We start from the raw sequence: 26,532 nt of genomic DNA, 5'->3' as shown, positions 1-26,532 counted from the left end.
GTCAACGGTAAGCAGCAAAAGAAAATTGCAACCCATATGTGGAATTGAGAAGAGCAGGAAGGTCATGGAGAAATGAGTAAGCTGATCATATAACTTTTAAACCACCTAGCAAACGAGCAGGTGCCTTTGACACATGGCTAAGATAAGGGAGGGCAAGAGCTGAAAGTCTACTCATTTAAAAACAATGACAAGATGGACCTATCAGCAAACTAATGGATCCCTCTTAAATTGGACTTTTTCTATCATGCATCTCCACACCGCCATTATTTTACCCCAGCTCTCTGCATTTGAAACACCACTTGGGACCTACGTTGGACACAGTTTAATGGGGGAACCTAGGATCAACCCTGGCCAGCTAGCCTGGGTTCAGAGATGTTGAACTGTGTTTGTATTCCATCCTAACTGGCATTTCAAATTAGTTTGGTGAGCACGATTTTTTAAAACATGTTCTCCTAGATTAGACAAGGCTTAATTGGAGAGGGGACAGAACGTTGGAGCCAGGCAATTCCACAAGGGTTGGGATTAGCAGAGGGGACAGCAGCTGGAGTGAGGAATAGGAAAGAGAGCAGGGGACTGTGTGGGAGGGAGAAGAGGAACAAAATGGGGGAGAGGAGGAGTGGGGTAGAGAGAAGACAAAGTAAGATTCAGCAGAGACTTGCTGCCATAGTTCCCCTGCTGGCCCTGGATCCTTACCAGTTGTGGAGCTCAGGGGTCAGAGCATGAATGGGAAACTCATTTAATTTAAAACTAACTCAGTCAGTATAATTTAGGTCGGGAATCCCCATAGGATTGATGTAATATTTGCAGTATGTGACTTAATGCATTTTGTAGCTTCCCTATACATCCCGGGGTCACCACAGCCCTTGCACTTACTCCTGTTCTGCTGACTCCATATCTTCCACTCCACTTCTTGCAGATGAACCAGCCCACCAGTTCAGTGGCATGATTTCATTATTTGTGAGAGGCAGAACAGCTGCAGTTTAGGAATTTTAGGAGAAGAGGAACATGGTGTTCATAAGAGAAACAAATCTACAAAATTCTTATATGAACCATTGGATTTGGTAATATGAATGGATCAGTCCCAGCATTGTGTTCCAAATCTTCCTCCTGCTGCCCATCACCTCTCTGCATTCCTCTCCTACTGCCCTTCTCCAACCTTTCTCCTGTTACCAGCCCCAACCCCAACCCACTTGTTCTTAAACCCTCCCCCCCACACACATAGGGAGTTCCACAAGAGACAGGAGGAGGCAGAAAACAGAATGATACTTCTCCCTTCTCTGTGTCCTGTTTGACTCTGCCAGGATTTCATCCTCTCCACTGTGAGGTAGAGGGAACAGTTTGACCCTATGTTCTATAAAAAAAAGTGAAATGTGATCTGGGTGCCTAAAGTTAGCATTTTTATTATAGCTAAAGCAGTTTTATTTGAGGAGACCAGCAGGGTTACAAATGCTTAAACTGGATAGTTGCAATAATTCTTTTATAATATTGTAATTCAATAAGCACTTCCTATTGATAACAAATGTGAACTAATTTATATCTGCATGAATGTAAATGTGGCCACTTCCATTCCATTGATTTTTTTTTTAATTATTATTATTATTAAGATATATGGCCAGGTCTTAGAGTAACTGTAAGAACTACAGTGTAGAGTTGGATGGAAGGTTAAATGCTATTTTGAGACTCTTATTCTCTTGCTAATCATACGCTCTCTGAAGATTCATTATTGGAAGCATAATTTGACTACCATTACAACAGATTCTACTTTAGGCTTCCAGGCAGCAGTTTGATGGTGCTACTGAAGTTAGAAATTAATTTTTAAATGGTATGAATCAATATTAAAATGTAATCACCAGAGGAGCAAACTAAGATTTTTCATTTATTTCTTAATATCACAGCTGTACAATTTTCATACATACAGAAGGAAATGCACATTGGATACACAATGGCATTTGGCTGCATTTCCGATTATAATACAGTAAGTGCAACTCCACTTAAAAATTTACATTTATACACCTTATACAAATTAAAGATTGCTACACTATTATCTGTGACAGTATAAAGCTTGATTTATGTTAAGTTTCATTACTAAACCACTTCCTGGTTAAATATAAAATGTACTCAATCATTTTAAAATGGCCCTTGTGGTACTCGGCCAGTATATAAAATATTTGTCATGTAAAATTTAACCATTTACTTTTTTAAAAAATAATCTTCTAACGCTATTTAAACATCCGTTATTGAACTGTTATACTGACACACTCTGTAGCAGAAGTCATATTTTACCTTCTTGTTTGATCTTGCATTGGTCATCACTGAAAGAAATTAAATTTGTAATGTACTGTCATTTTATTCAAATACAACTGGATGGCTAAATATTAGACAGTTTGCTGGAAAGGTAAATAACATTCCTCTATAAAGAAAAATGAAATTACATTAAGCAATATTTGTTATCTAAATGTTAATGGGTATAGTGCTACCAGCACAAAAAAGAAATATTATATTGTCTTTAGATCTATCTGAACACTAAATTTAAACACTTATTACATGTTTATTAATGTTGGTCGCCAGACCACTTTCTTTTTACAGCTGTATCAAATGGAAAAACAAAATTGCTCTTATTGCCGTCCCTATAACAGGAATGGTTTAGTTTCTAACCTCCTTTAAAAATATACATTTTACAATCCTTGCACCTCAACAAAGGTGACACTGACAATAAATACACTGGTTGGTTGGTTGGTTTTTTATCTTTCTTCACAATCAAGAGTCTACAAACTACCTGTTGTAGGCCCTTTCTTTTTTAGATTTCTCCAGTGCCTTGTCCATAGTTTTCTCATTTTCTCCTCTACATTTAGGGCAGTACCATTTGCCCTTTGGTTTATGATTGAGTCCCACACATGAAAAATGAAACCACTCAATTGGGCACTCATCATTATCACATCCTATCATTTCTCCATAGGAGACTTGATTACACAAGCAGTATGTTGGCTCATTGGGATCAATAGGAAGATCCGCAGGAGAAGCCTCCCTCTCTGCTTTAGCCTTAGACCTCTTCTTTTTCTTGGATGTTTTTGCTTTCTTCTCCTTTGGCATTCCTGAGGTGATGTCATCATGATCATGATTATTAGAAGCATTTTCTCGATTTTCATTATTTCTTTGCCTCCTAGACCTCTTATTGTTGGGCTTTTCAGCCTGAGTGATTGTCTCATTCTTTGACTTATCTTGGCTGGCTTTGCCACTGTTTCCAGTGGTCTCATTAGTCTCTTGACAGGTCTCAAATAGTTCCACATGACTGTCCACTTGCCTGGTTCTATTCTCAACAAGCTCCACCATCTGACTGACAATTTGGATCTTTTCATCTCCCAGTTCCTGACTCCGGATCAGTGCTCTCTGTATGCAATGCAACAGTCTTCTCTTTTGCACTGCATCGGTCTCTCGTTTGAACTTTTCATAATAATCATCCAGCTCCTTTAAGATCTCTGCAAAGGAAAAAAGTAAAACTATAAATATTCTGCACATACAGAATGGCTGAACAAAACCTCCCCATACTATTGCCTCCCAAAAGCAGCACTACTTTCTTGTAAAGTACAAAGCTGATCAAAGGCAGTCACACCGAAGTTGAAATCTGACAAGTGGCGGCTCACATCTACAGCTGAATAGTTGGTCTCTCTGGAACAAAATGCAAATGCCATCTAGTTTAAATTTAGAAATGTATTATTAAAATAATTTCATTTTAGACTGTTACACCCTGTGCGAGTTTTGTGGGTGCGGCAGTATGTGATGTCTATGAAGCAGCTTGTCACAATGAAGGGAAGTTACAGATTGCCAGGTAAGTGGCCTAGATCTTCAAGACTTTTCCTTTTAGACAATTGAAGTGGATTGAAGTGCATCATGGGTGAGGGCTCAATGTCCCATGATGCAGTTTTTTCTGTACCATCATTCCATGGGCTTTCAACTGCATTTTGTGGCATTTTTCAATGGCCCCTGTTTATTGTGCGCTCGCAATCTCTGTCTGAAAGGATGGATCCAGCATTGCTCTCTATTGTTGTGATCACTGTTATGAGCACATCATGGCTGGTCACTGAGTATACCATGAGCACCCAATTTAAACAGGAATCAGAGGTGCCTGACCTGCTGTGTACCATGGAAAGAAACAACACCAGATTGCTTTTGGCATTCACGGAGCAGCTGCACATGGTGAACCATCACTTTTGGGCCCAGGAAACAAGCGCTGAGATCGCATAGTTATGCAAGTCTGGGATGATGAGCAGTGGCTGCAAAACTTTTGGATGCAGAGCGCACCTTCCTGGAACTGTGTGTGGAGATAGCCCCAGCAGTGCGGCGCAAGGACACCAGAATGAGAGCTGCCCTCTGAGTGGAGAAGCGCGTGGCGATTGCTGTGTGGAAGTTGGCGACTCCAGACTGTTACCGGTTGGTTGTGAATCAGTTTGGAGTTGGGAAGTCAACCATTGGGGCTGCGGTAACGCAAGTGTGCAGGGCCATTAATCACATCCTGCTACAAAGGACTGTGACTCTTGGCAATGTGTGTGAAACAGTGGATGGCTCTGCGGCAATGGGATTCCCTAAGTAAGACAGAGCAATAGATGGCAGACATATCCCAATTTTGGCACCAGACCACCTTGCAATAGAGTACATCAATAGAAAGGGGTATTTCTCGATGGTGTTGCAGGCACTGGGGATCACCATGGGCATTTCACTGATATCAATGTGGGATGGTCCGAAAAGGTGCATGACACATGCATCTTCAGGAACACTGGTCTGTACAGAAAGCTGCAAGCAGGGACTTTCTTTCCAGACTAAAAGATTCCAATGGGGGATATTGAAATGCCCATAGTGATCCTGGGAAACGCGACCTATCCCTTACTGTCACGGATCATGAAGCCTTACATGGGAAACCTGGACAGCAGCAAGGAGCGCTTCAACAATAGGCTGAGCAGGTGCAGAATGACTGTAGAATATACGTTTGGCAGTTTAAAAGCAGGCTGGCGATGCCTTTATGACAAGTTAGACCTAAATGAGGAAAATATTCCCATGGTCATAGCAGCCTCCTGGGTGCTCCATAATATTTGTGAGGCTAAAGGTGAGACGTTTCCCACAGGGTTGCGTGGAGGCGGATCACCTGGTGGCTGATTTTGAGCAGCCAGATACCAGGGCTGAAGTGCACCAGGGGGAGAGCAATTTGAATCAGGGAGGCTTTGAGGCAACACTTTGACAATGAGCTCCAGTAATGTGTCATTCTATACAGCACTCTGCCATGCTTTATTAACTTGCTGCGTTGTATGAAAATGTTGATGATTCCTGACCGGGATGTGTAGTGAGCAAATGATGAAATTGACACTGTGTATTAATTCCAGCATAAACCACTGTGTTTTGGAGACAAATAAAGACAGGTTATCATTCAAAGAGTTTGTTTTTATTAAATACCAATTAACAACACACATAAAAGACTTGGTGGGAAGGGAGATAACAATGAAGGGCAGTGTAGGCTTTCATAGCTGAGTGTAAGTCCAGCTATCATTCTGGAAGCTGTCCAAAGAGGTGGAGTGACCAGGTACCAAGATGGGCTGGGAAGTTGCACGGAATGTGTGGGAGGAGTTTGGGGAGTGCATGGAAGGCAGTTCTGTATCATCTGCAGGGGGGTCGAACACATGAATTCTGCCTGCGGTGTGATTAGAGACTTCAACATCTCTGTTTGCTCCTCCAACACTTTTATCATCTGCTCCTAGCCTACTAAAATTCACTCCTAGCTCTCCTTTCTGTCCTGCCTATTTTATAATTTTTTTTTTAAAGTCTCTCTCCACAACCTGCTTTCTTGTTTTTCGGCCTCTGAGGATTGGAGCAATTCTCGGAACATGTCCTCCTTGCCTTAGCTGGCGGAGGCACTCCACCAGTATGTAGGGGGTTCCACTGAAGGCCACAGCTGTAGAAACACAAGAAACAATAAACAGAAGCATGAATGTTAGTGCACACACTGCATCGACTCATTATAGTAAAATGCACCTTTAAAAAATACGAATCAGTTTCTCACGGTCTTTTGGCAAGCAGACAGCTCAGTAAGCACTCTAAATATGGTGAGGTCGGCCTAGGGGAGGGGAGGGTGCACTCAAGATGGGGCAAAGGGTCTCGTGTTTTTTTTAAAGAGGATCACTGCAGGTGACTAGGGACAATATTGTAAATTCTGCCACCATTTTCCATAGACAGGGGTCAATGAAGATGCTATCTCACTCTTGAAGGTAAGCCAGGATGTAAGGGTGCATCTCTTGCATGCGTGCAGCTTCAGATCGAGTGTCTATGCCACTCGCCTGTGTGCTGCTTTGGTTCCTGCACAAGTGATTGCTGATTGGCGCGGGAAAGTTTCCTACAATGGGGGAAGGAACAAAGCAGCTCTGCCAACGAACCTTCAGCAGAGGATTGGCGAGTACCTCCAGGAAAGTTTTCTAGGAGATCTCTCTGGAGAATTCCCGTGAAATCTCGGTGTACATTAACACGCTGTTTCACCGCACTGCTTTGCTGCACAGAGGAATGTAAAGCACTTGCTAACACAGCTAGTCTTGTACATTTCTATCCCTTTACCCACTTTTACAATATATACAAAGCAAAGGACAGCTCTACTTCATATAACTTCAGCTCAAAAAGATCACTTACCAGAGTTCTCCTCTGCCGCATCATATACACCAGAGATGGACTGCTGGGACTGGCTGGACCCCTCTGGAGTGGAAAAGAGTTCCTGACTCACCACACCACTGGATGACCCTAAAATGTGCTCTACTTTGTCCTCGGGGCTGTGTCCGCTGCCCCACCAAAGTATCCATGGGGCTCTTGGCATTGGAGGTGGGGTTGCTGCAGAGGATGGTGTCCAGCTCCTTATAGAAACAGCAGGTCTTCAGCGCAGCACCAGAGGGACTGTTTGCCTCCCTTGCCTTCTGGTACGCCTGCCTCACTCCTTTATCTTCGCGCACACTGATGCATGTCCCATTTATAGCCCTTATCCAACATGCTAGAAGAAATCTGACCGTAAGTATCACAGTTCCTGCAGCTGGAGCAGAGCTGGGACTGCATAGCCTCCTCTCCCCACAATGCCAGCAGATCTAATAACTCAGATGTGCTCCAAGCGGGACAGCATTTGTTGCATGGAGCTGCCATGGTCAGCTGGAAAGACTGTTGTGAGCTGTCCACACTGAGCAAACAGGAAGTGGAATTTCAAAAATTTTCAGGCCTTTAAAGGGGGAGGGATGCCTGTGTGCAAGGCAGTCGAGTACAAACTGCTGACCAGAGCGGTCAGGATGGATATTGTGGGACACCTCCTGGAGGCCATTTACAACAACATGACCAAGTGCAGTGTCTACACTGCCACTTTGTCAATGTAACTTTGCTGCAAAAAGCTCTATGTCTCTTGTTGAGGTGGTTTTATTTTGGCAGCAAAGTAGGAGAATTTTGTTGGCAGAAGGAACACTGTAGTGTGTACATCTCCACTGTCTTGTCAACGAAACCTGACTTTCGTTGACAAAACTGTAGTGTAGACAAGGCCTTAAGCTACCCTTCTATTCCTCCAAGTCTTTGGCAGGTGAGAGCCAAAGCCTAAGGATTGCTGGATCAGGACTGCAATATATAAACTATAGCTATATTTTAGGTATTTTACCTCCTTTTAAGATGTGCAGGAGGCTTGGATACATGCCTGCATGTGGCCATGTCCCTCCCGCACCAACATATTCTGAAATGGTTGCAATCTGAGTAAATACATGCATCTATTTTCAATATGTATTTAACCAGAGAAAATAAGTATTTAGGACATTCAAATATATTTGGCAACAGTTGGAGCAGTTATGATCTCGGATTTAAAATAGTAAAAGTATAAACCAAATGGAGATAGTCTTGAAGTGGTATTATTGTCCTACTTACTATAAGGATTTTTTTCAACAGGCAAACATTATTTTGGAGAGAAAGAAGTTTTAAAGGGTCAAATGTGTGATTCTAGAGTTCATAACTGTGAAAAATAGATGGATGTGTTTGATTTGTGCTCATTTCATCAAACTCCATTCAATATCAGTCAGACATGTTAGATTCCTTTCCCTTTCACCATCATAAATATACTCGTTCCTCATCAGATATTATCTACAATGAGGATTCTTTTCTCTCTTTTTTTTTTTAAACTGCATCATGTTCTGTTTCTCTTTCCATTCACCTTGAAATGAACACAAAGGCTGCTGAGAAGAACAGTTTAGCTTACTAACCAAGAATGAAGGTTTTAGAAAAATGTAAGACTTGGCAGAAAAAACAGACAAGTAACTCAGTTAACCTAATAAATATTACAATCACATCTACATTTAAATGAAATAGCAAAGGTCTGACTTTGAATTTTACAAATGTGGACATTTATCTCCCTAATAAGACTTTCTTTTGGACAAGAAAACATGCTAATAGATCTTGTTACACAACTAATCCCAACAAAGCTGTTGCTATTTAGGCTTTGTCATGATTAGGATAAAAAGGTGTTTGTTTTTTGATAACATGTTAACTAATACATTTTAGGACTCTCGTTTAGATACAGCTAGTTGTGCTACAGCAGGTAGAATTGGTGTGAATGAGCTAGCTAACCTTCTTAAAAAAAACAAAACCTTTTATCCTAATCAAGACAAACTCTTAGAGATTAAGTATGGTGGGAGATTAAACATTTATCATCATTATTCCCAATGACTTAAATTCGGAAGTCTATATTCCAATTTTGTGGCACTTAGCCACGGTCATTAATAGATTAGCCCACTTAAATTTGAGATACAGATAATCTTTCTAGGAGAGGTTTCAGAGGAGCAGCCGTGTTAGTCTGTATTCGCAAAAAGAAGAGGAGTACTTGTGGCACCTTAGAGACTAACCAATTTATTTGAGCATGAGCTTTCGTGAGCTACAGCTCACTTCATCGGATGCATGCCGTGGAAACTGCAGCAGACATTATATACACACAGAGAATATGAAAAAATACCTCCTCCCACCTACCAGCAGGACAGTGGGGTGGGAGGAGGTATTTTTTCATATTCTCTGTGTATAAATAAAGTCTGCTGCAGTTTCCACGGCATGCATCCGATGAAGTGAGCTGTAGCTCACGAAAGCTCATGCTCAAATAAATTGGTTAGTCTCTAAGGTGCCACAAGTCCTCCTGTTCTTTCTAGGAGAAATACTTTTCTTTGTGGATATCCAAAGAATGTTTCTCTACAGGCTACTAATTTTTTTAGTGGCAAAATAGTTTAATTCGGTTCTCCATTCCTATTACTAAAGCTTCATTTTAAATATGCTATATGCACATGAAAAATATACCATTATCACACTGCTAGCATTGCTCTACTATTTAATATATTGGTAAGGCATATTTCATTTAGTCATAATAATCTTGATCTTCCGAGCTGCAGAGCACTTCCTGTGAGGTGCTAAACAAAGTTGCTCAGCACAACACAAGACACTGAGTGATACAGTTGGCTGCTGTTTACAACTGTGCCCAAATAAAAAGGGTTGCTCAGCAACAAGTGGGTGTTCTGATGGATGGAGTTGGGAGACTGTGGTACTTAAGTGTGACACTAGATAAGAAAATAAGTTTCTTAGCAGCTATTTCAGCTGAAAGTTGTGCCAGGCTCTAATTTGTAATATTCCTTAGAGAAGCAAACTCAGCAGCATGGCTTGCCTGTCCTCTCCAGAATGGCTAATACTAATCCACTCTCGGGTAAATACTGTATAGGCCCTATGCAAAAGCCTAGCTGTTTCAGTGTCTCCCAAGATAGTCAACTACCTGTGAGTCCCTGGTTTTACTCTGTCACCTGTATGTTTAAAGCACGTTGGGGAAGTTACAAATGCAAAAATCACATGCTGGGAATTCTGTGCACCTTGTAACTCCGTAGGCTGCAGAGGACACAAACTATCGGTTTTTTTGCTGTGTAGCATCAGAAAGCCCACCCTCAGCCATAAGAATGAAAACATAGGCAATACCCATCAGACAATCTTAAGTACTGCACTAGCTGAGCTAAACAGTTTCTCACAACACACAAAAATTCTCTTTGAGACATTTATTTCAACATTATCCACTGCTCTGCACTGAAAGTTTCTAAGCCAATAAAATCCCAGGTTTAAAGTATAGCTGTAGAGATAAATTTGTCTACCTTGTTCTAATATTTGCCCAGCTCCCCTGTGATCCATATTTGAATAAGAGTCACAGATTTATTTTCCAAGTTTGAAATATTTACCTCACTGTTCCCACTGATTGATGGCAGCAAGCTCAGGCCCCCATAAAGGTAACTAATTTGGAATATTCAGTGTTGATCTGGAATAACAGCCAGATCCTGTGCTGCAAAGATTATTTCTGTCTGCATTAAGCAAAGCAGACTGCTGGTTTGATGCCTGCAAGGGTATAAACCTTGACTTGTGTCATTTTAATTTTTTTCAGAAAACATAAATGAACAAGAGGCTCTATTTCAACAGTCACTTGAATGGCTTTGAGTCAGGGCCCCCACCCTTCTCTTCTAACAAAGATCTAGAGGCCAAGTAACAGGGGACACTTGATTACTCCGGTGGAAACAGATAGTTGCTGTACCCTATATCTGCCTATCCTTTTATATTGTCAGTGGTCTGGTGTGCATGCTCTCAGGTTGAGGCTAGCATAATCATTTCCCACCATTGCTAACATTGGTACAGCTCCATCAATAGACAAGGTGCCAGTAGCTGCCAACATCACTTTCTCAACCATGCCCACAGTATGTCTAAATGGCATACTGAAACTCCCATTGACTTGAAGGGGAGCAGAGTGTGCCCAATGCTAAGCACTTTTCAAAATTCCACCTTCAAAAAGGTGACTTTTCACAAACCCAGATGGAAACATGGGTATTGTTTTTTTAAAAAAACACAGCTTTGTTAGATGTAAGGGGACTGTTGCCCCGTTGCTAACATTCAGCGGGGGTGTTTTGGTTAGCTAGCTCCCAGTACTAAAAAGGGGGAAGGGTCAATGGGGAATCAGGACCCTGAGACTGATAGTCCCCAGGCACAATGGGGAGAGGCCAATGCTCCAGGTTAGCCTGAATGACAGGGCGGGCAGGCTAATCAGGGAGTCAGGAGGCAAGGGAGGTCCCGTCCTCCGTGTGAGCTGGATTTGCCTGGGTCAGACAGAGTGGGGCTGAGCTAAGGAGAAAGCAGGGGCCCAAGCTAAGCTGGGGAGCAGAGCTGGGCCAGATCCAGAGGGACCAGAAAAGCAGCCCCGAGAGAGCAGAACCTGTCTTGGGAGCAGAGCTGCAGCCCCAAGGCCAAAGGCACAGCCCAGAGAGAGCAGACTTGCCCTGGGAACAGAGCTGCAGCAACCAGAGCCAGAGGGGCCAGAAAAGCAGCCCAGGAAGCAGGTCAGTGCTGGGAGGAGAGTCACAGAAGCAGCCTGCAGAGCAGACCTGTCCTGGGAGCAGAGCTGCAGCAACCAGAGCCAGAGGGGCCAGAGAAGCAGCCCAGGGAGCTGGAGGCAGAGCAGCAGAGACAGAGTGGTGGAGCTGGAGCTGGAGTAGTCCGGAGCTGGGTGCGGTGAGCAGCTGGGCAGACCGAGGGGGACCCTGGGCAGCAGGCCCAGCACAGGGAGACGCCTCAGCCAAGAGGCTCTGCAGGCCAGGCTTGGATCGTAACCCCGACAGGGCGGGGGCAACACTGGGTAGAAGGGTCCTACCACTTAGCCTGAGAGCATGTGGCCACCACCAGAGCAAGTGTCCAACCCACAGCATCCCAGCAGCACAGCCAGGGCCTGAGAAGGAGGCCTGGGACTTCCAAGGAACAGACTGTGAACTGCCCGGACATTCCAGAGACACTGTTTGTGATGTTCCCTGCCACAGAGCGGGGTGATGTGTTTCCTTTCACCTTTCCCATATCCCCTTATTCTTTTTAAAATTAATTGTTGATTAAATAACTTGCATGTAATGGTCAGTGGGTCAGAGAAGTGCCCAGTGCAGAGAGAGTCTCTTGGAGTGGGGACACCCTAGCCCCTGTCCTAGGTGACCACAGCAGGGTTGGGGGTTGAGCCCCCCAGGAATCCTGGGCCCAGCCTTGTTGGGATTACAAGGACTCTGCCAGACAGGACAGTGGAAGAGGAGCCCTCAAAGGCAGGGAGGCCCCTGAGTAAAGGAAGTGGGAGCGAGGACTCAGATCCTTTCGCTAGCCCACTTCACCGGGGTAGTGCAGAAGCCAGCAAAGTTCCCCACAAGAGCAGGACTATTCAGCCGCTTACATAATGGTAGTTTGGGGGAAACGTATATTGTATATGGTAGAACCTCACTAACTCAATAATTAGGAGAGTAGTTACTAATTATTAACTTAGCAATTTAGTAAATGAACAGTGGTGGTAAACGATACTGCACTATCTGTACTTTGTTCATTTACTCAACTATAACTCATTTTGTGACACTTTGCCATACATCAGTAAGTTTTATATTTTTATACAATGAAATCTGAGTACTGGCATCTTACCACAATGCTCTACTCTTTATTATTTTTTAAAGGTATGTCAGGAGAGACCACTATTTGTGTGATTCATGAGGATTACTGTTTAATGAAGTGTGTATTTCAAAGCTTCTGATATACTACCACACACTATAAATCAGCAAAATGCTATGCAAAATTCAATTTATTTAAGGAACAATCCCACATCTAAAATAACTGCCAAAATCTTGCTATAAACTATATGTATAAGCCCAATGGTAATTTATATTTCTCGGATCCCCCTCTCCCTTTCAAAATCTGAAGAGATTGTTGTTTGAAGGAAGGCTAATAGCGAGCTAATGTGCTTTTTTTTTTAAAAATACATGAAGGGTGGGGGGGGGGCATTTTGAAGGTTACAGAGCAGAAGAAATTCATAGGTTGTGGTCTGGACTTGCCAGCCAGGCTACCCCGGGGCCCGGGTGTAAATGGCATCTCTCTGTGGAGAGGAAAGAGCTCCCTCGACACCGGCGTGGGGTGCAGATTTGCAAGGAGCCGGTTTCCGGGCTAGGGACCGGGCTGGGCGTTGGCTGTTGCACGCCTGGAGGGGGGCTGCCCAGGCGGGGGCCAGGATCGCTTCTCTCCCCCGTCCAGGCTGGAGACGGCGGAAGGTTTGGGGTCTCGGGCCAGCCGCGGGCGGCTCTGCTCCGCCCAGTTGGAGCCAAGCCCCGCTGCAGGAGCGCCCGGCCCAGGCGAAGGCAGCGGGACTCGTCCCCCGCAGCAAGGACCCGAGTCCCGGGGACCCGCCACGCGCGGCGCGGCGCGAGCTCCGCCCCGAGGCGCCTAGGGCCGCCTCCCGGGAAGGGCGCTGGGCAGCGGAGTCCCGCCAGCCCCGCGCCGCCCCAGCGCCCCGCCCCGGCTCGGAGGCCGCCCCCTGCCGGTCAGACAGGACACACGCGGGGAGGGGGGGGCGCTTGATTCCCAGCCTCCGTTCCCGGCTCCTCCCCCCACACCGCGCCGCTGCGCTCCGCCGCCATTATAGGCGGGGGCGGGGCACCGGCGGGCGCTCAGCCAACCGGGAAGGCGCTCTCTATCAGTCTCCTTCAGGAGGCTCCGCCCCTCCTTAGCAACCGGCCACTTGCCAACGCAGCAGGCACAACCAGGACGTGACGTCAGGCTATTGTTCTTTGAACAGGAAATGGGCCCAACAGAGTTTCCCGTTTTTCGAAACAGAGGGAAGGAGGCGAAGCCGAGTCTGCCCTCTACCAATCAGAATCAAAGAGTACAGGGGTAACCCGCCTTTATCCGTCCAGCACGCCAATCAGAAAGAGAAGTGCGAGGAACCCGTCCCTTTCGGCGCAGCAGGCCAATCGGAATCAGAAAGCCCGGTGCTCACTTCTCCAGGGCAACCGACCAACCAGAATGGAAGGACCCGCCCACCAATCCCAAGGCTCCAATCAGAACCAGAAGGCGGAGACAGCACAGGCCCCCCACCTAAAAACGTGTCAATCAGAATCCGAAGGCCAAAGTTGCGCCAATCAGAAACGGGGAGGCGGGGAGAACCTCAAGATATTCAAATCAACCCCACAAAAAAAAGGGGCTTCGGAAACGCCGCGAAGAGGCGGAGCTAGAAGGCGGAACAGCGAGCCCGGGCAGTGAGCGGCAGAGGCTGAGCCGTGGGGGCAGAGCCCGGCCAATAGCGCGAGGCGGAGGCGGGGCGAAGCGCGATATGCTAATGAGGGAGGGCTATAAATGACGCAGCGAGCGGGGTGACTGACTCCGACATAGCGCGGACGCAGCTCCTGTTTGCACTGTGGTGGGTGTGCAGGAAAGCGCGCCGCCCTACGCCTCCTCCCCCGCACCGGGCAGCGCTGCCCTGTAGCCCCTGCTGCCGGTGCCTTCGATGGGGAGCTTTCCACCAGTCTCTAGCCCGCGTGCGGGGAGGGGAGCCCGCAGATCAGCGGCGAGTGCCGCAGAGACCAGCCCCCCCCTCGCCCCGTACAGCAGGAGGGGTCCCCTCCAGCACCCTTTGCCCGCAGCGCCCAACAGACCTTCCCGTCTACACACACAGCAAGTGACAAAGCTGCTCCGCAAACTAACCCCTCTCCCCGCGGGGCAAGGAGACGGCATGCCCCGGAGTGAGTGCAGCCAGCATGCTGCGGGGAGGGGACACTTAGCATTCAGCTCATCCATAACCCATCCAGCGTTTATTTTATATAACTCCCCTCCCCCCTACACGGGGCTGTTTTACAGGGTGAAACGCACCCCCATTAAAAAGAGCCTGAAGAAAGCAAACCCTGCCCCCCACTCGCATCTAAACCTCCTCCCCCTTCTTCCCTAGCAGCCTCTCTCCCTTACTACAGCCATAATGAATACTGTACATTCCTAAATGTTGTTGTGCTGTAATCTCTCCCTCTGTCCACCCAGCACTTTCCCGGTACCTACAAAACCTCCCCCCACAACTACACACCCAGAAATAGCCCCCCCATACCCCGCTTCCCTGCCCCCCGTCTTCTTGTCCAGTATTTTACACTGAAAAGCAGAGTCCTTGCTTAATAAGAGAAGCCGGAGACCTTTTGTTCCGCCCCATGACAAGAGCTAACGCTGCAGATCAGCCCCTCTCTCCTCTTCTAGGCTCTTTTTTCCTGCTTTCTCCCTCCTCCCAGAAATAAAAAACTACCATCCCTGCAGGGTGCGGGGAGCGGGCAAGGGGTGCCAGGACTCAGCTACCAAGGAAAGAAAAGACACCACCTAACCCAGCACCACACACACACAAGAAAGCACTTACCTTGATATTTGGCGTCAATTTCCCTCATCAGGGAGACATTTCTCTGCAGATCGAAGGGCAGAGACTCGATGGAGTCCAGATAATCCTCCACATAGTTCACGAGGTGAAGCTGCTCTCCGTTTGCAGGACTCAACATTTTCATCCGGCAAGACAAACAGTCTTCCTCCCCCCTTCTCTGCGAGACGGAGGGCTGCTCGCTCCAAAGACGACAGCCCCAATCTGCCCGGCTCGCTCCCTGTCCACCTCTCTCTGGAGCTCCCCAAAACCGAGAGAAGCTACATCTGACTCCTCTCTTGTGAACGCCGAGAGAGAGAGAGAGACACGCACCCTCCGCTAGTCCCCACCGCCAGCAGCAGCTGATTGAATGGCTGTCGTTGTGGGTAACTCACGAAGGAGGTGGTAGGAACAATCAGAGGGATTTGTGTGTGCGAAGGGGGAGGCAGGGAGGGGGGACTCAAACCAGATCCTCCGAAACAATCTGGAAACAAAATCTGTTGTGCAAAGTGTCTGACAGAAGCAGCAGCTCCTCCGTGCGCCGCTCCTCGCCTCTCTCCTTCCTTCCACGCTCTTCTCGCCGCCGCTGCTCCCGTCCCCGGTTATATTAATGCAGCCTCCCCTCTCGCTATACGCCGCACTTGATCCAACGTGGAAAACCCAAATACCAGTTTCAAACACTTGGGAAACATTCAGCCCCGCCACGCAGCACGCATGCGCACCCCTCCCCTCCACACACTGACCCCTTCCCCCCCCCCCCCCCGCAGCAGCAAACAGCAGCAGCAGCAGCACGAAGGCTTATGTGCATATTCATTCTCTCTGCACCTCCTCTCCTTACTCACGTTTAAGAGCAGGAGGTGGGGCAGCTGCAACAGCAGAGCCAAGCGGGGAGGGGGGAGCTTGCGCTGCGGCTGCCGGTAAGGTACCGAGGGAACAAATGGGTTCCAGAGGCAAAGGCGCGTGTGTGATGCCGGGAGCGCACCGGGAGCCAGGGCATGGTGCTCGGGGGCCCGCTGGGAAGTCGTGTGGCTACGTGCAAGAGCGCTGACGCTACGGGGGAAGTTGTGCATGGTGCTGAGATGGCGGCGATGCACGGGGCGTTTGTGCGTGATGAACTCAGCGGCTGGTGCTTTTACACGGGGGTCCCTGGCACCCACGCTGTGCAGCGGGTGGAAACGGCTGCGCTGTCCCGCACAGCCTCTCCCGCGGGGCGGGAGGTATCGCCGCAGGACCTGGGGGGGGGGGGGGGGAGATGGTGCAACGCGGCTGCTGCTTCAGCCCCAGAGTGGACCGCCCAGCTCCCAGGCACGGCTCCCTCGGAGTCCCGCTGAACGGGCACAGGCCCAGTCTGAGCCGCGGTACCCGGATCACCGGCCACTGGCACAGCCACCGCCAGGCAACGGCATGAATTCAAGAGTCACCCAGCCAGCGCAGGCGGCTGCTGACATTGCTGCCAGCCAGTCGTGTCCCGCCCCGCCGCCCTGCGAGCCAATCAGAGACGGGGATCGGGGCGGGACAAGCAATGACAATTCTGCTTGGGACACCGCGACAAGGGAGGGGGGAGGAATGCGCATGCGCCTTCTGACGAGGGGCGACGAGAAAATGGAGGTGGGGAGAGTTAAACTACATTTCCCAACAGCCCCTGGGTCCCCGGGCATGCGCCGTACACGTGTGCACTGCGGGGCGGGCAGAAAAATCCCTCGCACGCAGTCCGCACATGCCCATGCAGGAAACAAAGGGGTTACTGGGGAGGGAGGGGACAGCGCGTGTGTGTTGGGGAGGGTCTGCGGGGGCTCACGTGTGAGGGGGAGGGGAGTGCCTCAGGGGTGTAAGGGGGCCATACCCTATGGAGTGGGAGGGGAGGCTAGGCGGTGCCTTTGGGGTGTTGCCCGTGTGAGGGTGGGTGGAATGGGAGGGGGGATGCCTGGGGGACCTTTATGCAGCCCCGTCCCCTGTCAGCTTCCTGCCTAAGTGGGGTCCTGTGTTCTTAAAGGTAATTTGATGAGAACAATGACATTCATCCCCCCTACTCCCCCCCCCTTTTCTACTTGGACAACTCAAGAAGCCCCGTAAGCCTTCTGGGGCTCTGGTTTTCCCACATGTCTTCGTGGTCTCACCGGAGATGAGGACTGGCTGCCCCTCTGGCCAGGAACTGAAGGGGCCAGCTTAGAATCATAGAATATCAGGGTTGGAAGGGACCTCAGGAGGTCATCTAGTCCAACCCCCTGCACAAAGCAGGACCAATCCCCAGTTTTTGCCCCAGATCCCTAAATGGCCCCCTCCAGGATTGAACTCACAACCCTGGGTTTAGCAGGCCAATGCTCAAACCAGTGAGCTATCCCTCCCCCCTCCTTGTTGTATCTTTAACAAAATAGCTTTTCATCCAGCAGTTTGAGTTAAAAGCCAACCAAAAAGGAAAAATAAACAAAGCAGCAGGAGAGTTTTAAACTGCCTGGAGAATTAATCACATCTCTAAACTAATTTGATTTCACGTTGTTGGCAGCTGAGATGTCCTATCTCTGCACGTTCTCTAGTAGCCCACAGAAAATGAAAAAAGTGATGCCTGAGCTATTAATATGTAAAACAAACCCTTCAAGCCTTCATGCAGCATAAAGAAATTTAAAAAAAGATACAGCCAATTATGTTCCCCAGTGTAGGTCACCTTTAATTTAGATTGTAACTAGAGGAGAGGGAGTCTTTGTTTTCTAAAGTTTGGTACACATCTATTCTGCTGGATGTGCTAGTAATGAACATCTCACAGAGGCTGAAATACTGTAGTACCCAGTATGCCCCATCCCCGAGGAGGAAGAAACTAGTGTACACAGCAATTTCTCTTCCTCACATCGCCCCACTAAAAATGCCCCATTCTCCGAAAAGGAGAGTGCCTAATACACAGCAAAATCCTCCCCGATAGAAGATATCCCCAGCAGAGCGAATGAGAGACTGTAACATGCAGTAAATCTCCATTCCAGAGTGTGATAGTAAAACATACACAGTGTGCAATACTCTCTGCACCATACTGGGGGTAGGTGGGAAAGGAACAAACCCACCCCAAAGCCTTCAGAACACACTCATTTCCAGAGGCTGAGATACTAAAACACACACAGCAAAATCCTTGTCTTATCCCTAGACAGGGACACAAATATGCAGCAAAATTCTCCCTCAATCCACAATACTTTGAGAGGGGAGAGAGAGTGTAACACACACACACACACACACACATATCATCATCATCAAAACCACCCCAAACCTCATTGGGGAAATAGACTGCAATACGCACAGCAAAATCCTCCTTTCCCATTGATAGTGTTTCCTTCCCTCACACTCTCCCTGCTCTCCAGTAAGGGAGATTTTGGGTAGAAAAAGCTCTGGCTGGAAAGCTCATTTCTCCAGAGGTGGCAGAGACTCAGCATTTCTCTGATCTGCCTTGCTGCTGTGCTGTGGGAGCTTAGATCATGATGGCAGAGGGGAGGTGTCTTTCGAAGGAGCTGAAAGTGTTATTATTTTAACAATAGCCTTTAAAATAAAGTGATTAAAAATCAGCAGGTTTCTCCCCTCCCTCTGTGTGCTTTAATGGGGGGAGGATATTTTATTTAAAATGGATACTTATTGGTAAGCCTAGTTGTCAAGACAACAGTATCATTAGCAGGAGAGGCCTAGCTCCTCCTCTTCCTCCCCCTCCATCTTCTCTCCCTCTCCTCCCAACCTTCCTTTCTTCCTTCCTCTTTTCCCTCCTCCCCAATCATGCTTCGGTTGCTTGTAGTTTCTCTAGTAGCTCTTCATGCATTTCTTCCCTGCGTTTCTTTCACTGACCTAGCTGTTGCTACCACTGAAGCTTCAACTGCAGGAAGCGGAGGATAACCCTGGTCTGTGTCTGGAGGAATCTCTCTGGCGGGGGGAGGGTGGGGAGGATTGGGAGCAGGTTTCTCCTGCTTGTTTTATTGCTTATGCTATAAGTACAAAATATGGGAAGTATAAATAGCAAAACTTCATTTTCCGGGATGCTGCAATGTCTATGGCTAGGTGAACGATCACAAAAAGAGCGGGAGGAAGAACAGTGTTGTGATGAAAGCACTGCAGGGTAGACCTCTTATTAAAGCTTCCTTACAAGGTTCATATGTATGTTTCTCTTCTCCCGCTTTAAGCAGTCTTCTCATGAAGACTTGACTTTACTCATGAAGACCTTCACTTAATATAACTGGATTGGCAACATGTGTGATTTTATCATAAGTCTCTCAATATTAGGAAAATGTATCTGTGCTTATCTGAAAATTTCCTCTTTTAAAGCCCCAGATCCAGAAGTCATACGATTACGTGAGAATCTCAGCTTTCATTTAAAAAAAAAAAAAAGTAAGTTTCTAGCCTCATGGTTGTAGAGAAAAGCTGGAAAACACGATCCCTAAATGCTCCAAAACCAGGAGGCAAATAAAAAGAACCCCCCATTTGTTAGTTTAATAATCTCATGATTTTAAGCCAGTTTCATGATTTCTGGGGGCCTGACTCATCATTTTTGAATGCATAGGGTTGGCAAAACTGTTATTGTTTGTGAAGCATTAACACTGTGGTCATCACTATACAGAACACAGAGGAAGAGCCAGGCCCTACCCAAGGTATCTGAATCTATCTAGATATTTATGCTCATCACAATGATATCTGAGCACTAAATAACTACTATCCAATCTCTGCTTTCTTTTCTGTTTTATGCTTTACCCTATCTGTTTTCTCAGTTTCCCCTTTTTGTCTGTTAGTTATCTTACTTATGATGTAAACCTTGAACAGCTAAGAGAGGCATAAAATGTGTGTATTTATTCTGTGTAGTAAAGCACCCACATAATGCTCTAGGCACAGAACAATAATTATACATGCAAATTATAAACTCAAATGGCTGTAAAAGGCCCTCCTAACTCACCAAAAAATGAACTCTCCTCCTCTCCCCTCCAGCCCTATTCAATGCTTTTGGGGAAAAGCCTGGATAGATAAGCTTTTCAGTGTTTCCTGAAGGTCAATAAATCTGGGCTGTGTGGTGCCAAGAGGGAGGAAGTTCCAGAACTGAGGATCTTTCACTGACAAGACATCCTAACCTACCCCTTGTTTGAACCAGGGGATTGTAAACTCAAGTGCCTTGGTTGATCCCAAGCTTCACAGTATGACAAAAGGGGAGAGAGAAGGTCTTTCAGGTAGTCACAACCCAAACCCTTTAAAGTTTTATGCATCAACACCCACAAACCTGAGGTTCACTAAGAAATCAACGGACAGCTAATGAGTGCTGGGGACTGGACTAGATGAGCTTTCGAGGTCCCTTACAGTCCTATGATTCTATGATCATAAATTCAATGTGCTCTCTGCATGAAATACAAAACGGGCAGCCTCATTCTGCACTAACTTTAATTTTTTCAATGGTGACTGGTGACCTTTAAGGATAGTTGGGCCTACCCCCACATCTGTGACTGACCAGCTGATGATGTGACCCAGGCATTAGGTGATAGCCTGAAGATCTCCTGGTCCTCATAAAAGTCAATAATAGTGACTAGTGATAGTTGCAGGAAGACTCCCACAGGAGTTTCTGTGTCATGAAAAAGAACGTACTTCATATGTGCCTCCAAGGCAGATGGCCTGTAGAGTGTAACCCTGTAGGGAGTAGATGGGGTTCTGGGGAAGGCCCCAAATCAGGAGGAAAGGAAATGAATGATATTTTAAATTGTGTTAAATTTCTTTCTTTGAAGAAAGAAAGTGAAGACCTGTGGCAGGAGAACGTTCTCTGATGCATGGGCTTGTGAGTTAGCCCACCGGTTTGCAAGACGCATACAGAACATGTTGCAGCGATCCAACTTATAGGTGACAAAGGTACGGATACCCAGGATGAGATCCACATGTCAAATAAATGGTCACAACCTGTTTTACCAAGTGCAAATGATAAAAACATATGTAGCAACCATGGCAATGTGGGGATCCAGCAACAACTGGAGATCCAAAGCTTTCAGGATGTGAACTTCAGTAGCAAACGGTATACATACTACATTAGTTGAAGGATCTTGATCTAGGGTCCGCCATTATTTTCTGTTATTTACCTCAGCCAATTATCTCAGTCGCACCTGGACTGAGCCTCAGTCAGCTAGCCCTCATTCAGGCCTACACTATTCGGCTTGAGTAAGTTGTTCAATTGTATTGCCAGGGTTGGATACTGAAGGCATTGTATCCCAGATCTCCCTATTAACACTCTTAACAACCTCATGTATATGTTGAACAGAAGGGTGCCAGCCAGAAGAACAGCATGAAACTGTGAATGAGAGAGCCCTTGGGATAGATGAACAATTGCCTAACAGTAATCTCTAAAATCTCTCAGACAGAATGGAACAGAGCCACTCGAGCAATTCTCTCCAAACATGCCAGGCTACAGTGACATATTAACAACACTTAATGGTCAATGGTAGCAAAGACAATAAAAGAATCAATATGGACATCTGAATTCTTTCCAGGAGGAGCCAATTTTGTCTCCATATCCTGGAGCTGGCAATAGCTGGCATGTGTAAAGGTAGTGTATTAGTATGTGTGTTTTTAGCATTTTGGGGCATTGCTCAAAGAGGACAGAGTTAAGGTTACATTGCAGGACTATCATGTATCTTTACTTTTTATTTCCTGGTTTTCAGAGATTTTAGTGTAGCTGAACTCTGGAAAGGCAGGAGGAGGCATCAGTGGGCAATCTTAATTCTGTTTCAAAGAAGTTTTGGGGCATTTAATTTCACTGGTTTTTAAAAAATAATTTCTTAGCATCCCACACCCCAATGTACCACAACCCAATTCTCTGCCTCCCCGGCCTTTGGCTCCCTGGCAATGGTAACCCTGGCCACAGAATGCACTAGCTGCATGCTAATCCCTTCACAGTGACATGCCTGTTCTCAGTTCCACATCCTGGTCTCAGCACTATGGGGGCAGTTTTTGAAGGGAGACAGAAATGGAAGGGGGTTCTGGATGTGGGGCAGAGCTAATGCCCTGAGTGCATCCCCCACTGCAAAGATCTGACCACCTCCTTTCTTCCCCCAACTCTTCTGCACTATTCTGACCTTCTCTTTCCTTCTAGAAGCAGCAAGAGGGGAAAAGATGAGCTCCCAAAGAAAAAAGGTCCCTCACAGAATAATCGCTTCATTGAGAATAATATTCATTGAGGGATAGTAGAAAATCTTTTGAAAACTTAGTTCTTGTCATGTACACTTTGTCCATGGTAGGTTGCAGGGCTGCTACTAGTAGGTCAAGCTTCTGTGCAGACATCTCAGAGAGATATACACCAGATGTGTTCAACATAAAATCTTTTAATGTGCTTCTAGGTATGGCTGAGGTTTAGTTAAATAAGGTATGTTATACCCAATGCCACCTAGTGGATGAACATTATAATACAGTTTAGCATTCCATTACATCTCCCCCTTTAAATTCAACGTTCCTACCATTTACAAAATTTTCAATATCACGGTATCTTTGAAGTATCAGTCTGTTAAGTGTCTCTGAATCATACTGTTTTTTAATTACATGACCCAAAACTTGGTCATCTGGCTGTTAATTAATTGCAACAATTGACTGTGGTCGGTTTGCAATTTTTGAGTCTTCTTCTTGTTCTGCAGCTGCCATCTGTAGAATTTGCTCAGTTGACTGTTCTTTCTGAGGAACAAACTGTAAATGTCAATGGTTTCTGTTTAACTCTCCACTGTCGGTCTCAATCACATATGATTTGGGTGATTCATAGATTCATAGATACTAAGGTCAGAAGGGACCATTATGATCATCTAGTCTGACCTCCTGCACAACTCAGGCCACCAAATCTCACCCACGCACTCCTGTGAAAAACCTCACCTATGTCTGAGCTATTGAAGTCCTCAAATCGTGGTTTAAAGACTTCAAGGAGCAGAGAATCCTCCAGCAAGTGACCCGTGCCCCATGCTACAGAGGAAGGCGAAAAACCTCCAGGGCCTCTTCCAATCTGCCCTGGAGGAAAATTCCTTCCCGACCCCAAATATGGCGATCAGCTAAACCCTGAGCATATGGGCAAGATTCACTAGCCAGATACTACAGAAAATTCTTTCCTGGGTAACTTATGACAGCTGAAGTTGTCCATCCTTTTTCTCCATCCAGTTTGACATGAATACAGTCACCAGGTTATAGACCCGGCAGTTCTCTAATTGAGTCTCACCCGTAGTAAACATGTTCATAAGCTTTTTTTGCTGTTTTTTCTGATTTGGCTACTCTCCTCATGTCTGGCTACTTTAGAGAGAGATTTTTTTCCGAAGTTGGAATGGTAGTTCTGAGTTGTCTTCCCATCAGGAGTTGTGCTGGACTATATTCAGTAGCAGCTAGTGGTGTTAATCTGTAGCTCAGAAGAGCAAGGAATGGATCTTCCTGCTGCAGGATTTCCTTGGCTATCTGAACAGCTGTCTCAGCCTCTCCATTTGCTTGTGGGTAATGTAAGCTGCTAGTAATAGGTTCAAAATCGTATTTAGCTCATAATGAATTAAATTCTGCTGCAGTGAATTGTGATCCATTGTCCATCACTTGTTGTTTTGGAATACCAAAGTAAGCAAAAGTGCACTTAGTTTACCAATAACACTGTGACATGTTACAATATGCAACAAGTACATTATTTCTATACATCTGGAAAAACAGTCCACTATGACCAGGTAATGATATCCTTTATATTGATATAAATCTGCAGCTAGTCTTTTCCAAGGTCTATCTGGTAGAGAGATATGTTATTCAAGGTTATTTATATTGTGTCGGTCTACTAGTTCTACAATGTTCACATGCAGATAATTTATGTCCTTGCTGATGCCTGACCACCACACTGCTTGGTTGACCCAATCACAGCCTTTAGTTAGTTTAGGATGTCTCCTCTTATTTTGTTTGGAATTACAATGCAATCACCTGTAATCATGAGTCCATTTGCCTTACTTAATTGTCCATGTACTGCAGAGTAGTTTCTTGTTACTTCCCTATTGTCATTTAGATCTTGGACCTTCCAACTCTAATGTAACTTAGAACTTCTTTAAGTTGTGTGTCTGTCAATATTGCTCTTTGTAACTGATGTTGTTTCTTTTCTGTCATTGAACTGTATGCATCCACAGTATCCACGTATGTCTTTTGTATCAGCTTTGAGCTCACGATAGTTGAGTGTGATGCTGGTCTCCATGACAGAATTCCTGCTACTAACAGATTTTTCTCAGGAACCTATTTAGCATTTGGGTTAAATTGCATTAATCTTATCAAAAGATACTGGCATCTCAGCGGTGTTTGATCCAAGTCTTTTCAGTTAATGAGGGTTAGAAGAAATGTATGGTCTGTTAGTGTAAACTAATCCAATCCACACAAATATCTGTAAAAGTTCTCACATGCCCATATGCTTGCCAGGCACTCCTTTACAATACGTGCATATCATTCTGCTGCTTCTGTAAGCATGTGGGAGGAAAATGCAATTGGCTTCCACTCAAATCCATGTTGTTGCAACAATACATCACCTAAGCCATAACTCCTTGCATGCATACTGACCACTGTGGGTCTGTTCACATCCTAGTAGTTGAGAACTAGCGCTGTTGAGATAATTTCTGTTAGCTTTTTGAAGGCAATTTCTTGATTTGGCCCCCATAGCCAAGATGTGTTCGACTTTAACAGTTCATTCAGTAGTTTTGTCACTGTGGAAAGGTCTTGTAGGTCCCTTCTGAGATAAGTGTGACATCAGCTCCTAAGTCAGTTTTAAAGTCAATCATCTTTCTATGAATATTCAGCTTCATTCTCCAGGCAGGTTCTGTGTCATCACATATGATAGATACCACAAATAATGGCTCTTGATTGTATTCATATTTAGCATTCTCACTGCCTTAGTGCAGCAAACAGCTGCAAAATGTCCATATTTTGTGCATTTATTACATATTTCACCTTTAGCTGGACACACATCTTGAGCTATAATATTTTCCACATCTTGTACATTTATTCTGAAAGGCTTTGTAGTTTGCCTGGAATTTCCTCATAGTCTCAGGGCTTTTAAGAGAAAGACTTTTAGCGCTTGTATGTCTGTGTATGACTTAGGGTTAGTTTACCTGAAGCTAAGCTAATTTTAGGTCTTTAAAGCTGCTTCTGCCTTTTGTTCTGCTCTTTGACTAGTTTAAACTGCTTTGTTAGCTGTATAGCTGTATTTAGGATTAAGTCTGGTTTTAACTGAAGATGCTGTGAAAGATTTTTATCTGTTAACCCAATAACCAGCTTCTCTCTGATATTGGCATGTTTTGCAGCCCCCAAATCATAGTTTTCAGACAATGCATGCAGAGTTCTTATAAAACATCCAGCATTTTTCTTGGTTCTTAAATTCACTGGTAAAAACATGCTCTGTCATAAACCACATTTCTCTGAGGTATAAAGTGTGCATGAAACATAGCCAAACTCCTTCATAGGCATCATTGTGACTATCTTCAGTAAGGTAAAAGATTTAAAGATATGCTCTGCGTGCTTCCCAAATAGCATAAATTAAAGAGGATACCTGTATATCTTCAGTTTCCTTATGGAGTTTTGTAGCAATGCTTCCAGGCTGTCCATTGTGAGGGTTTGTCAAAGCGTTACATTCTCTGGGGCATTGAAAAGTGGCATCTTGATGAGATCCTGCAATCTTTATTGCTTTGTTCCTTCTGTTTGCAACCTGTGTTGCTGTTTTTCTTTTGTTTCTGTTCTTCTCTGGAACTGGTTTATTCCTGACACCATGTCATGTCAGGAGTCACTGTAGGTTGCAGGGCTGTTACTAGCAGGTCAGGCTTCTGTAGCAGATATGGACTGGCCACAGAGCTTCCTTCTCAGACAGATACGTGTACAGATATGTGTTCAGTATAAGATCCTTTAATTTACTGCCAGGTGTGGCTGAGGTTAGCTTAAATAAGGTATGTTACACACACTACCACCTAGTAGCTGAACAGTATAGTACAGTTTAGCATGCCATTGCAGTTGTAATCTAAGATCTAGTTACCAAACTAAGTTTTCAAAAACATATTATTATGATTAATTATTATTATTTATTTGTATTATAGTAATGCCTAGGAGCCCTAATCATGGACCAGGACCCCATTGTGCTAGGCGCTGCACAAATGTGGAACAAAAAAGATGGCTTCTGCCCGAAAAGTTTTACAATCTATATATAAGACAAGCGATAAAAGATGGATTCAGATGGCGGAGTACAAGGAAACAATCAGACAGTATTGGTCAGCATGACAGGTTGTAGTCACAGCACACCAGCAGCCTAGTCCTTGTCATGTTTTTTGCAGGCATCACAACCAAGGAGAGTTTTA

At 45.6% G+C, this 26,532-nt stretch overlaps 2 protein-coding genes across 3 annotated transcripts in view; one reads left to right on the top strand and one right to left on the bottom strand.

Moving 5' to 3' along the window:
- Positions 1–1,525: 1,525 nt before the first annotated feature.
- Positions 1,526–15,945, bottom strand: ING1 (inhibitor of growth family member 1). The gene is made up of 2 exons (XM_073349736.2): positions 15,230–15,945; positions 1,526–3,476 (listed from the first exon to the last, which is right to left on the bottom strand). The coding sequence occupies exons 1-2, from the start codon at positions 15,369–15,371 to the stop codon at positions 2,773–2,775; spliced, it is 846 nt and encodes a 281-aa protein (XP_073205837.1). The 5' UTR covers positions 15,372–15,945; the 3' UTR covers positions 1,526–2,772.
- A 76-nt stretch (positions 15,946–16,021) lies between these two features.
- CARS2 (cysteinyl-tRNA synthetase 2, mitochondrial) overlaps positions 16,022–26,532 on the top strand; it is a 66,228-nt gene continuing 55,717 nt past the window's right edge. For both annotated transcript variants that reach the window (XM_073349878.2, XM_073349860.2), the window contains exons 1-2: positions 16,022–16,140; positions 20,947–21,067. The gene's annotated coding sequence lies outside the window, so the exon portion shown is untranslated. The remainder of the gene's footprint in view (positions 16,141–20,946; positions 21,068–26,532) is intronic.

The sequence above is a fragment of the Lepidochelys kempii genome, chromosome 1 (assembly GCF_965140285.1).
Source record: "Lepidochelys kempii isolate rLepKem1 chromosome 1, rLepKem1.hap1, whole genome shotgun sequence".
NCBI lineage: Eukaryota > Metazoa > Chordata > Testudines > Cheloniidae > Lepidochelys > Lepidochelys kempii.
Note: the sequence above shows the minus strand (reverse complement) of the source record. Positions and strands in the feature narration are given on the sequence as shown.

Excerpts from the sequence above, each read along its gene's own strand:
- ING1 (XM_073349736.2), bottom strand. The coding sequence starts at position 15,371 with ATGAAAATGTTGAGTCCTGCAAACGGAGAGCAGCTTCACCTCGTGAAC. Across the intron at positions 3,477-15,229 it reads AATTGACGCCAAATATCAAG|AGATCTTAAAGGAGCTGGAT; the intron begins GTAAGTGCTTTC and ends TTTCCTTTGCAG.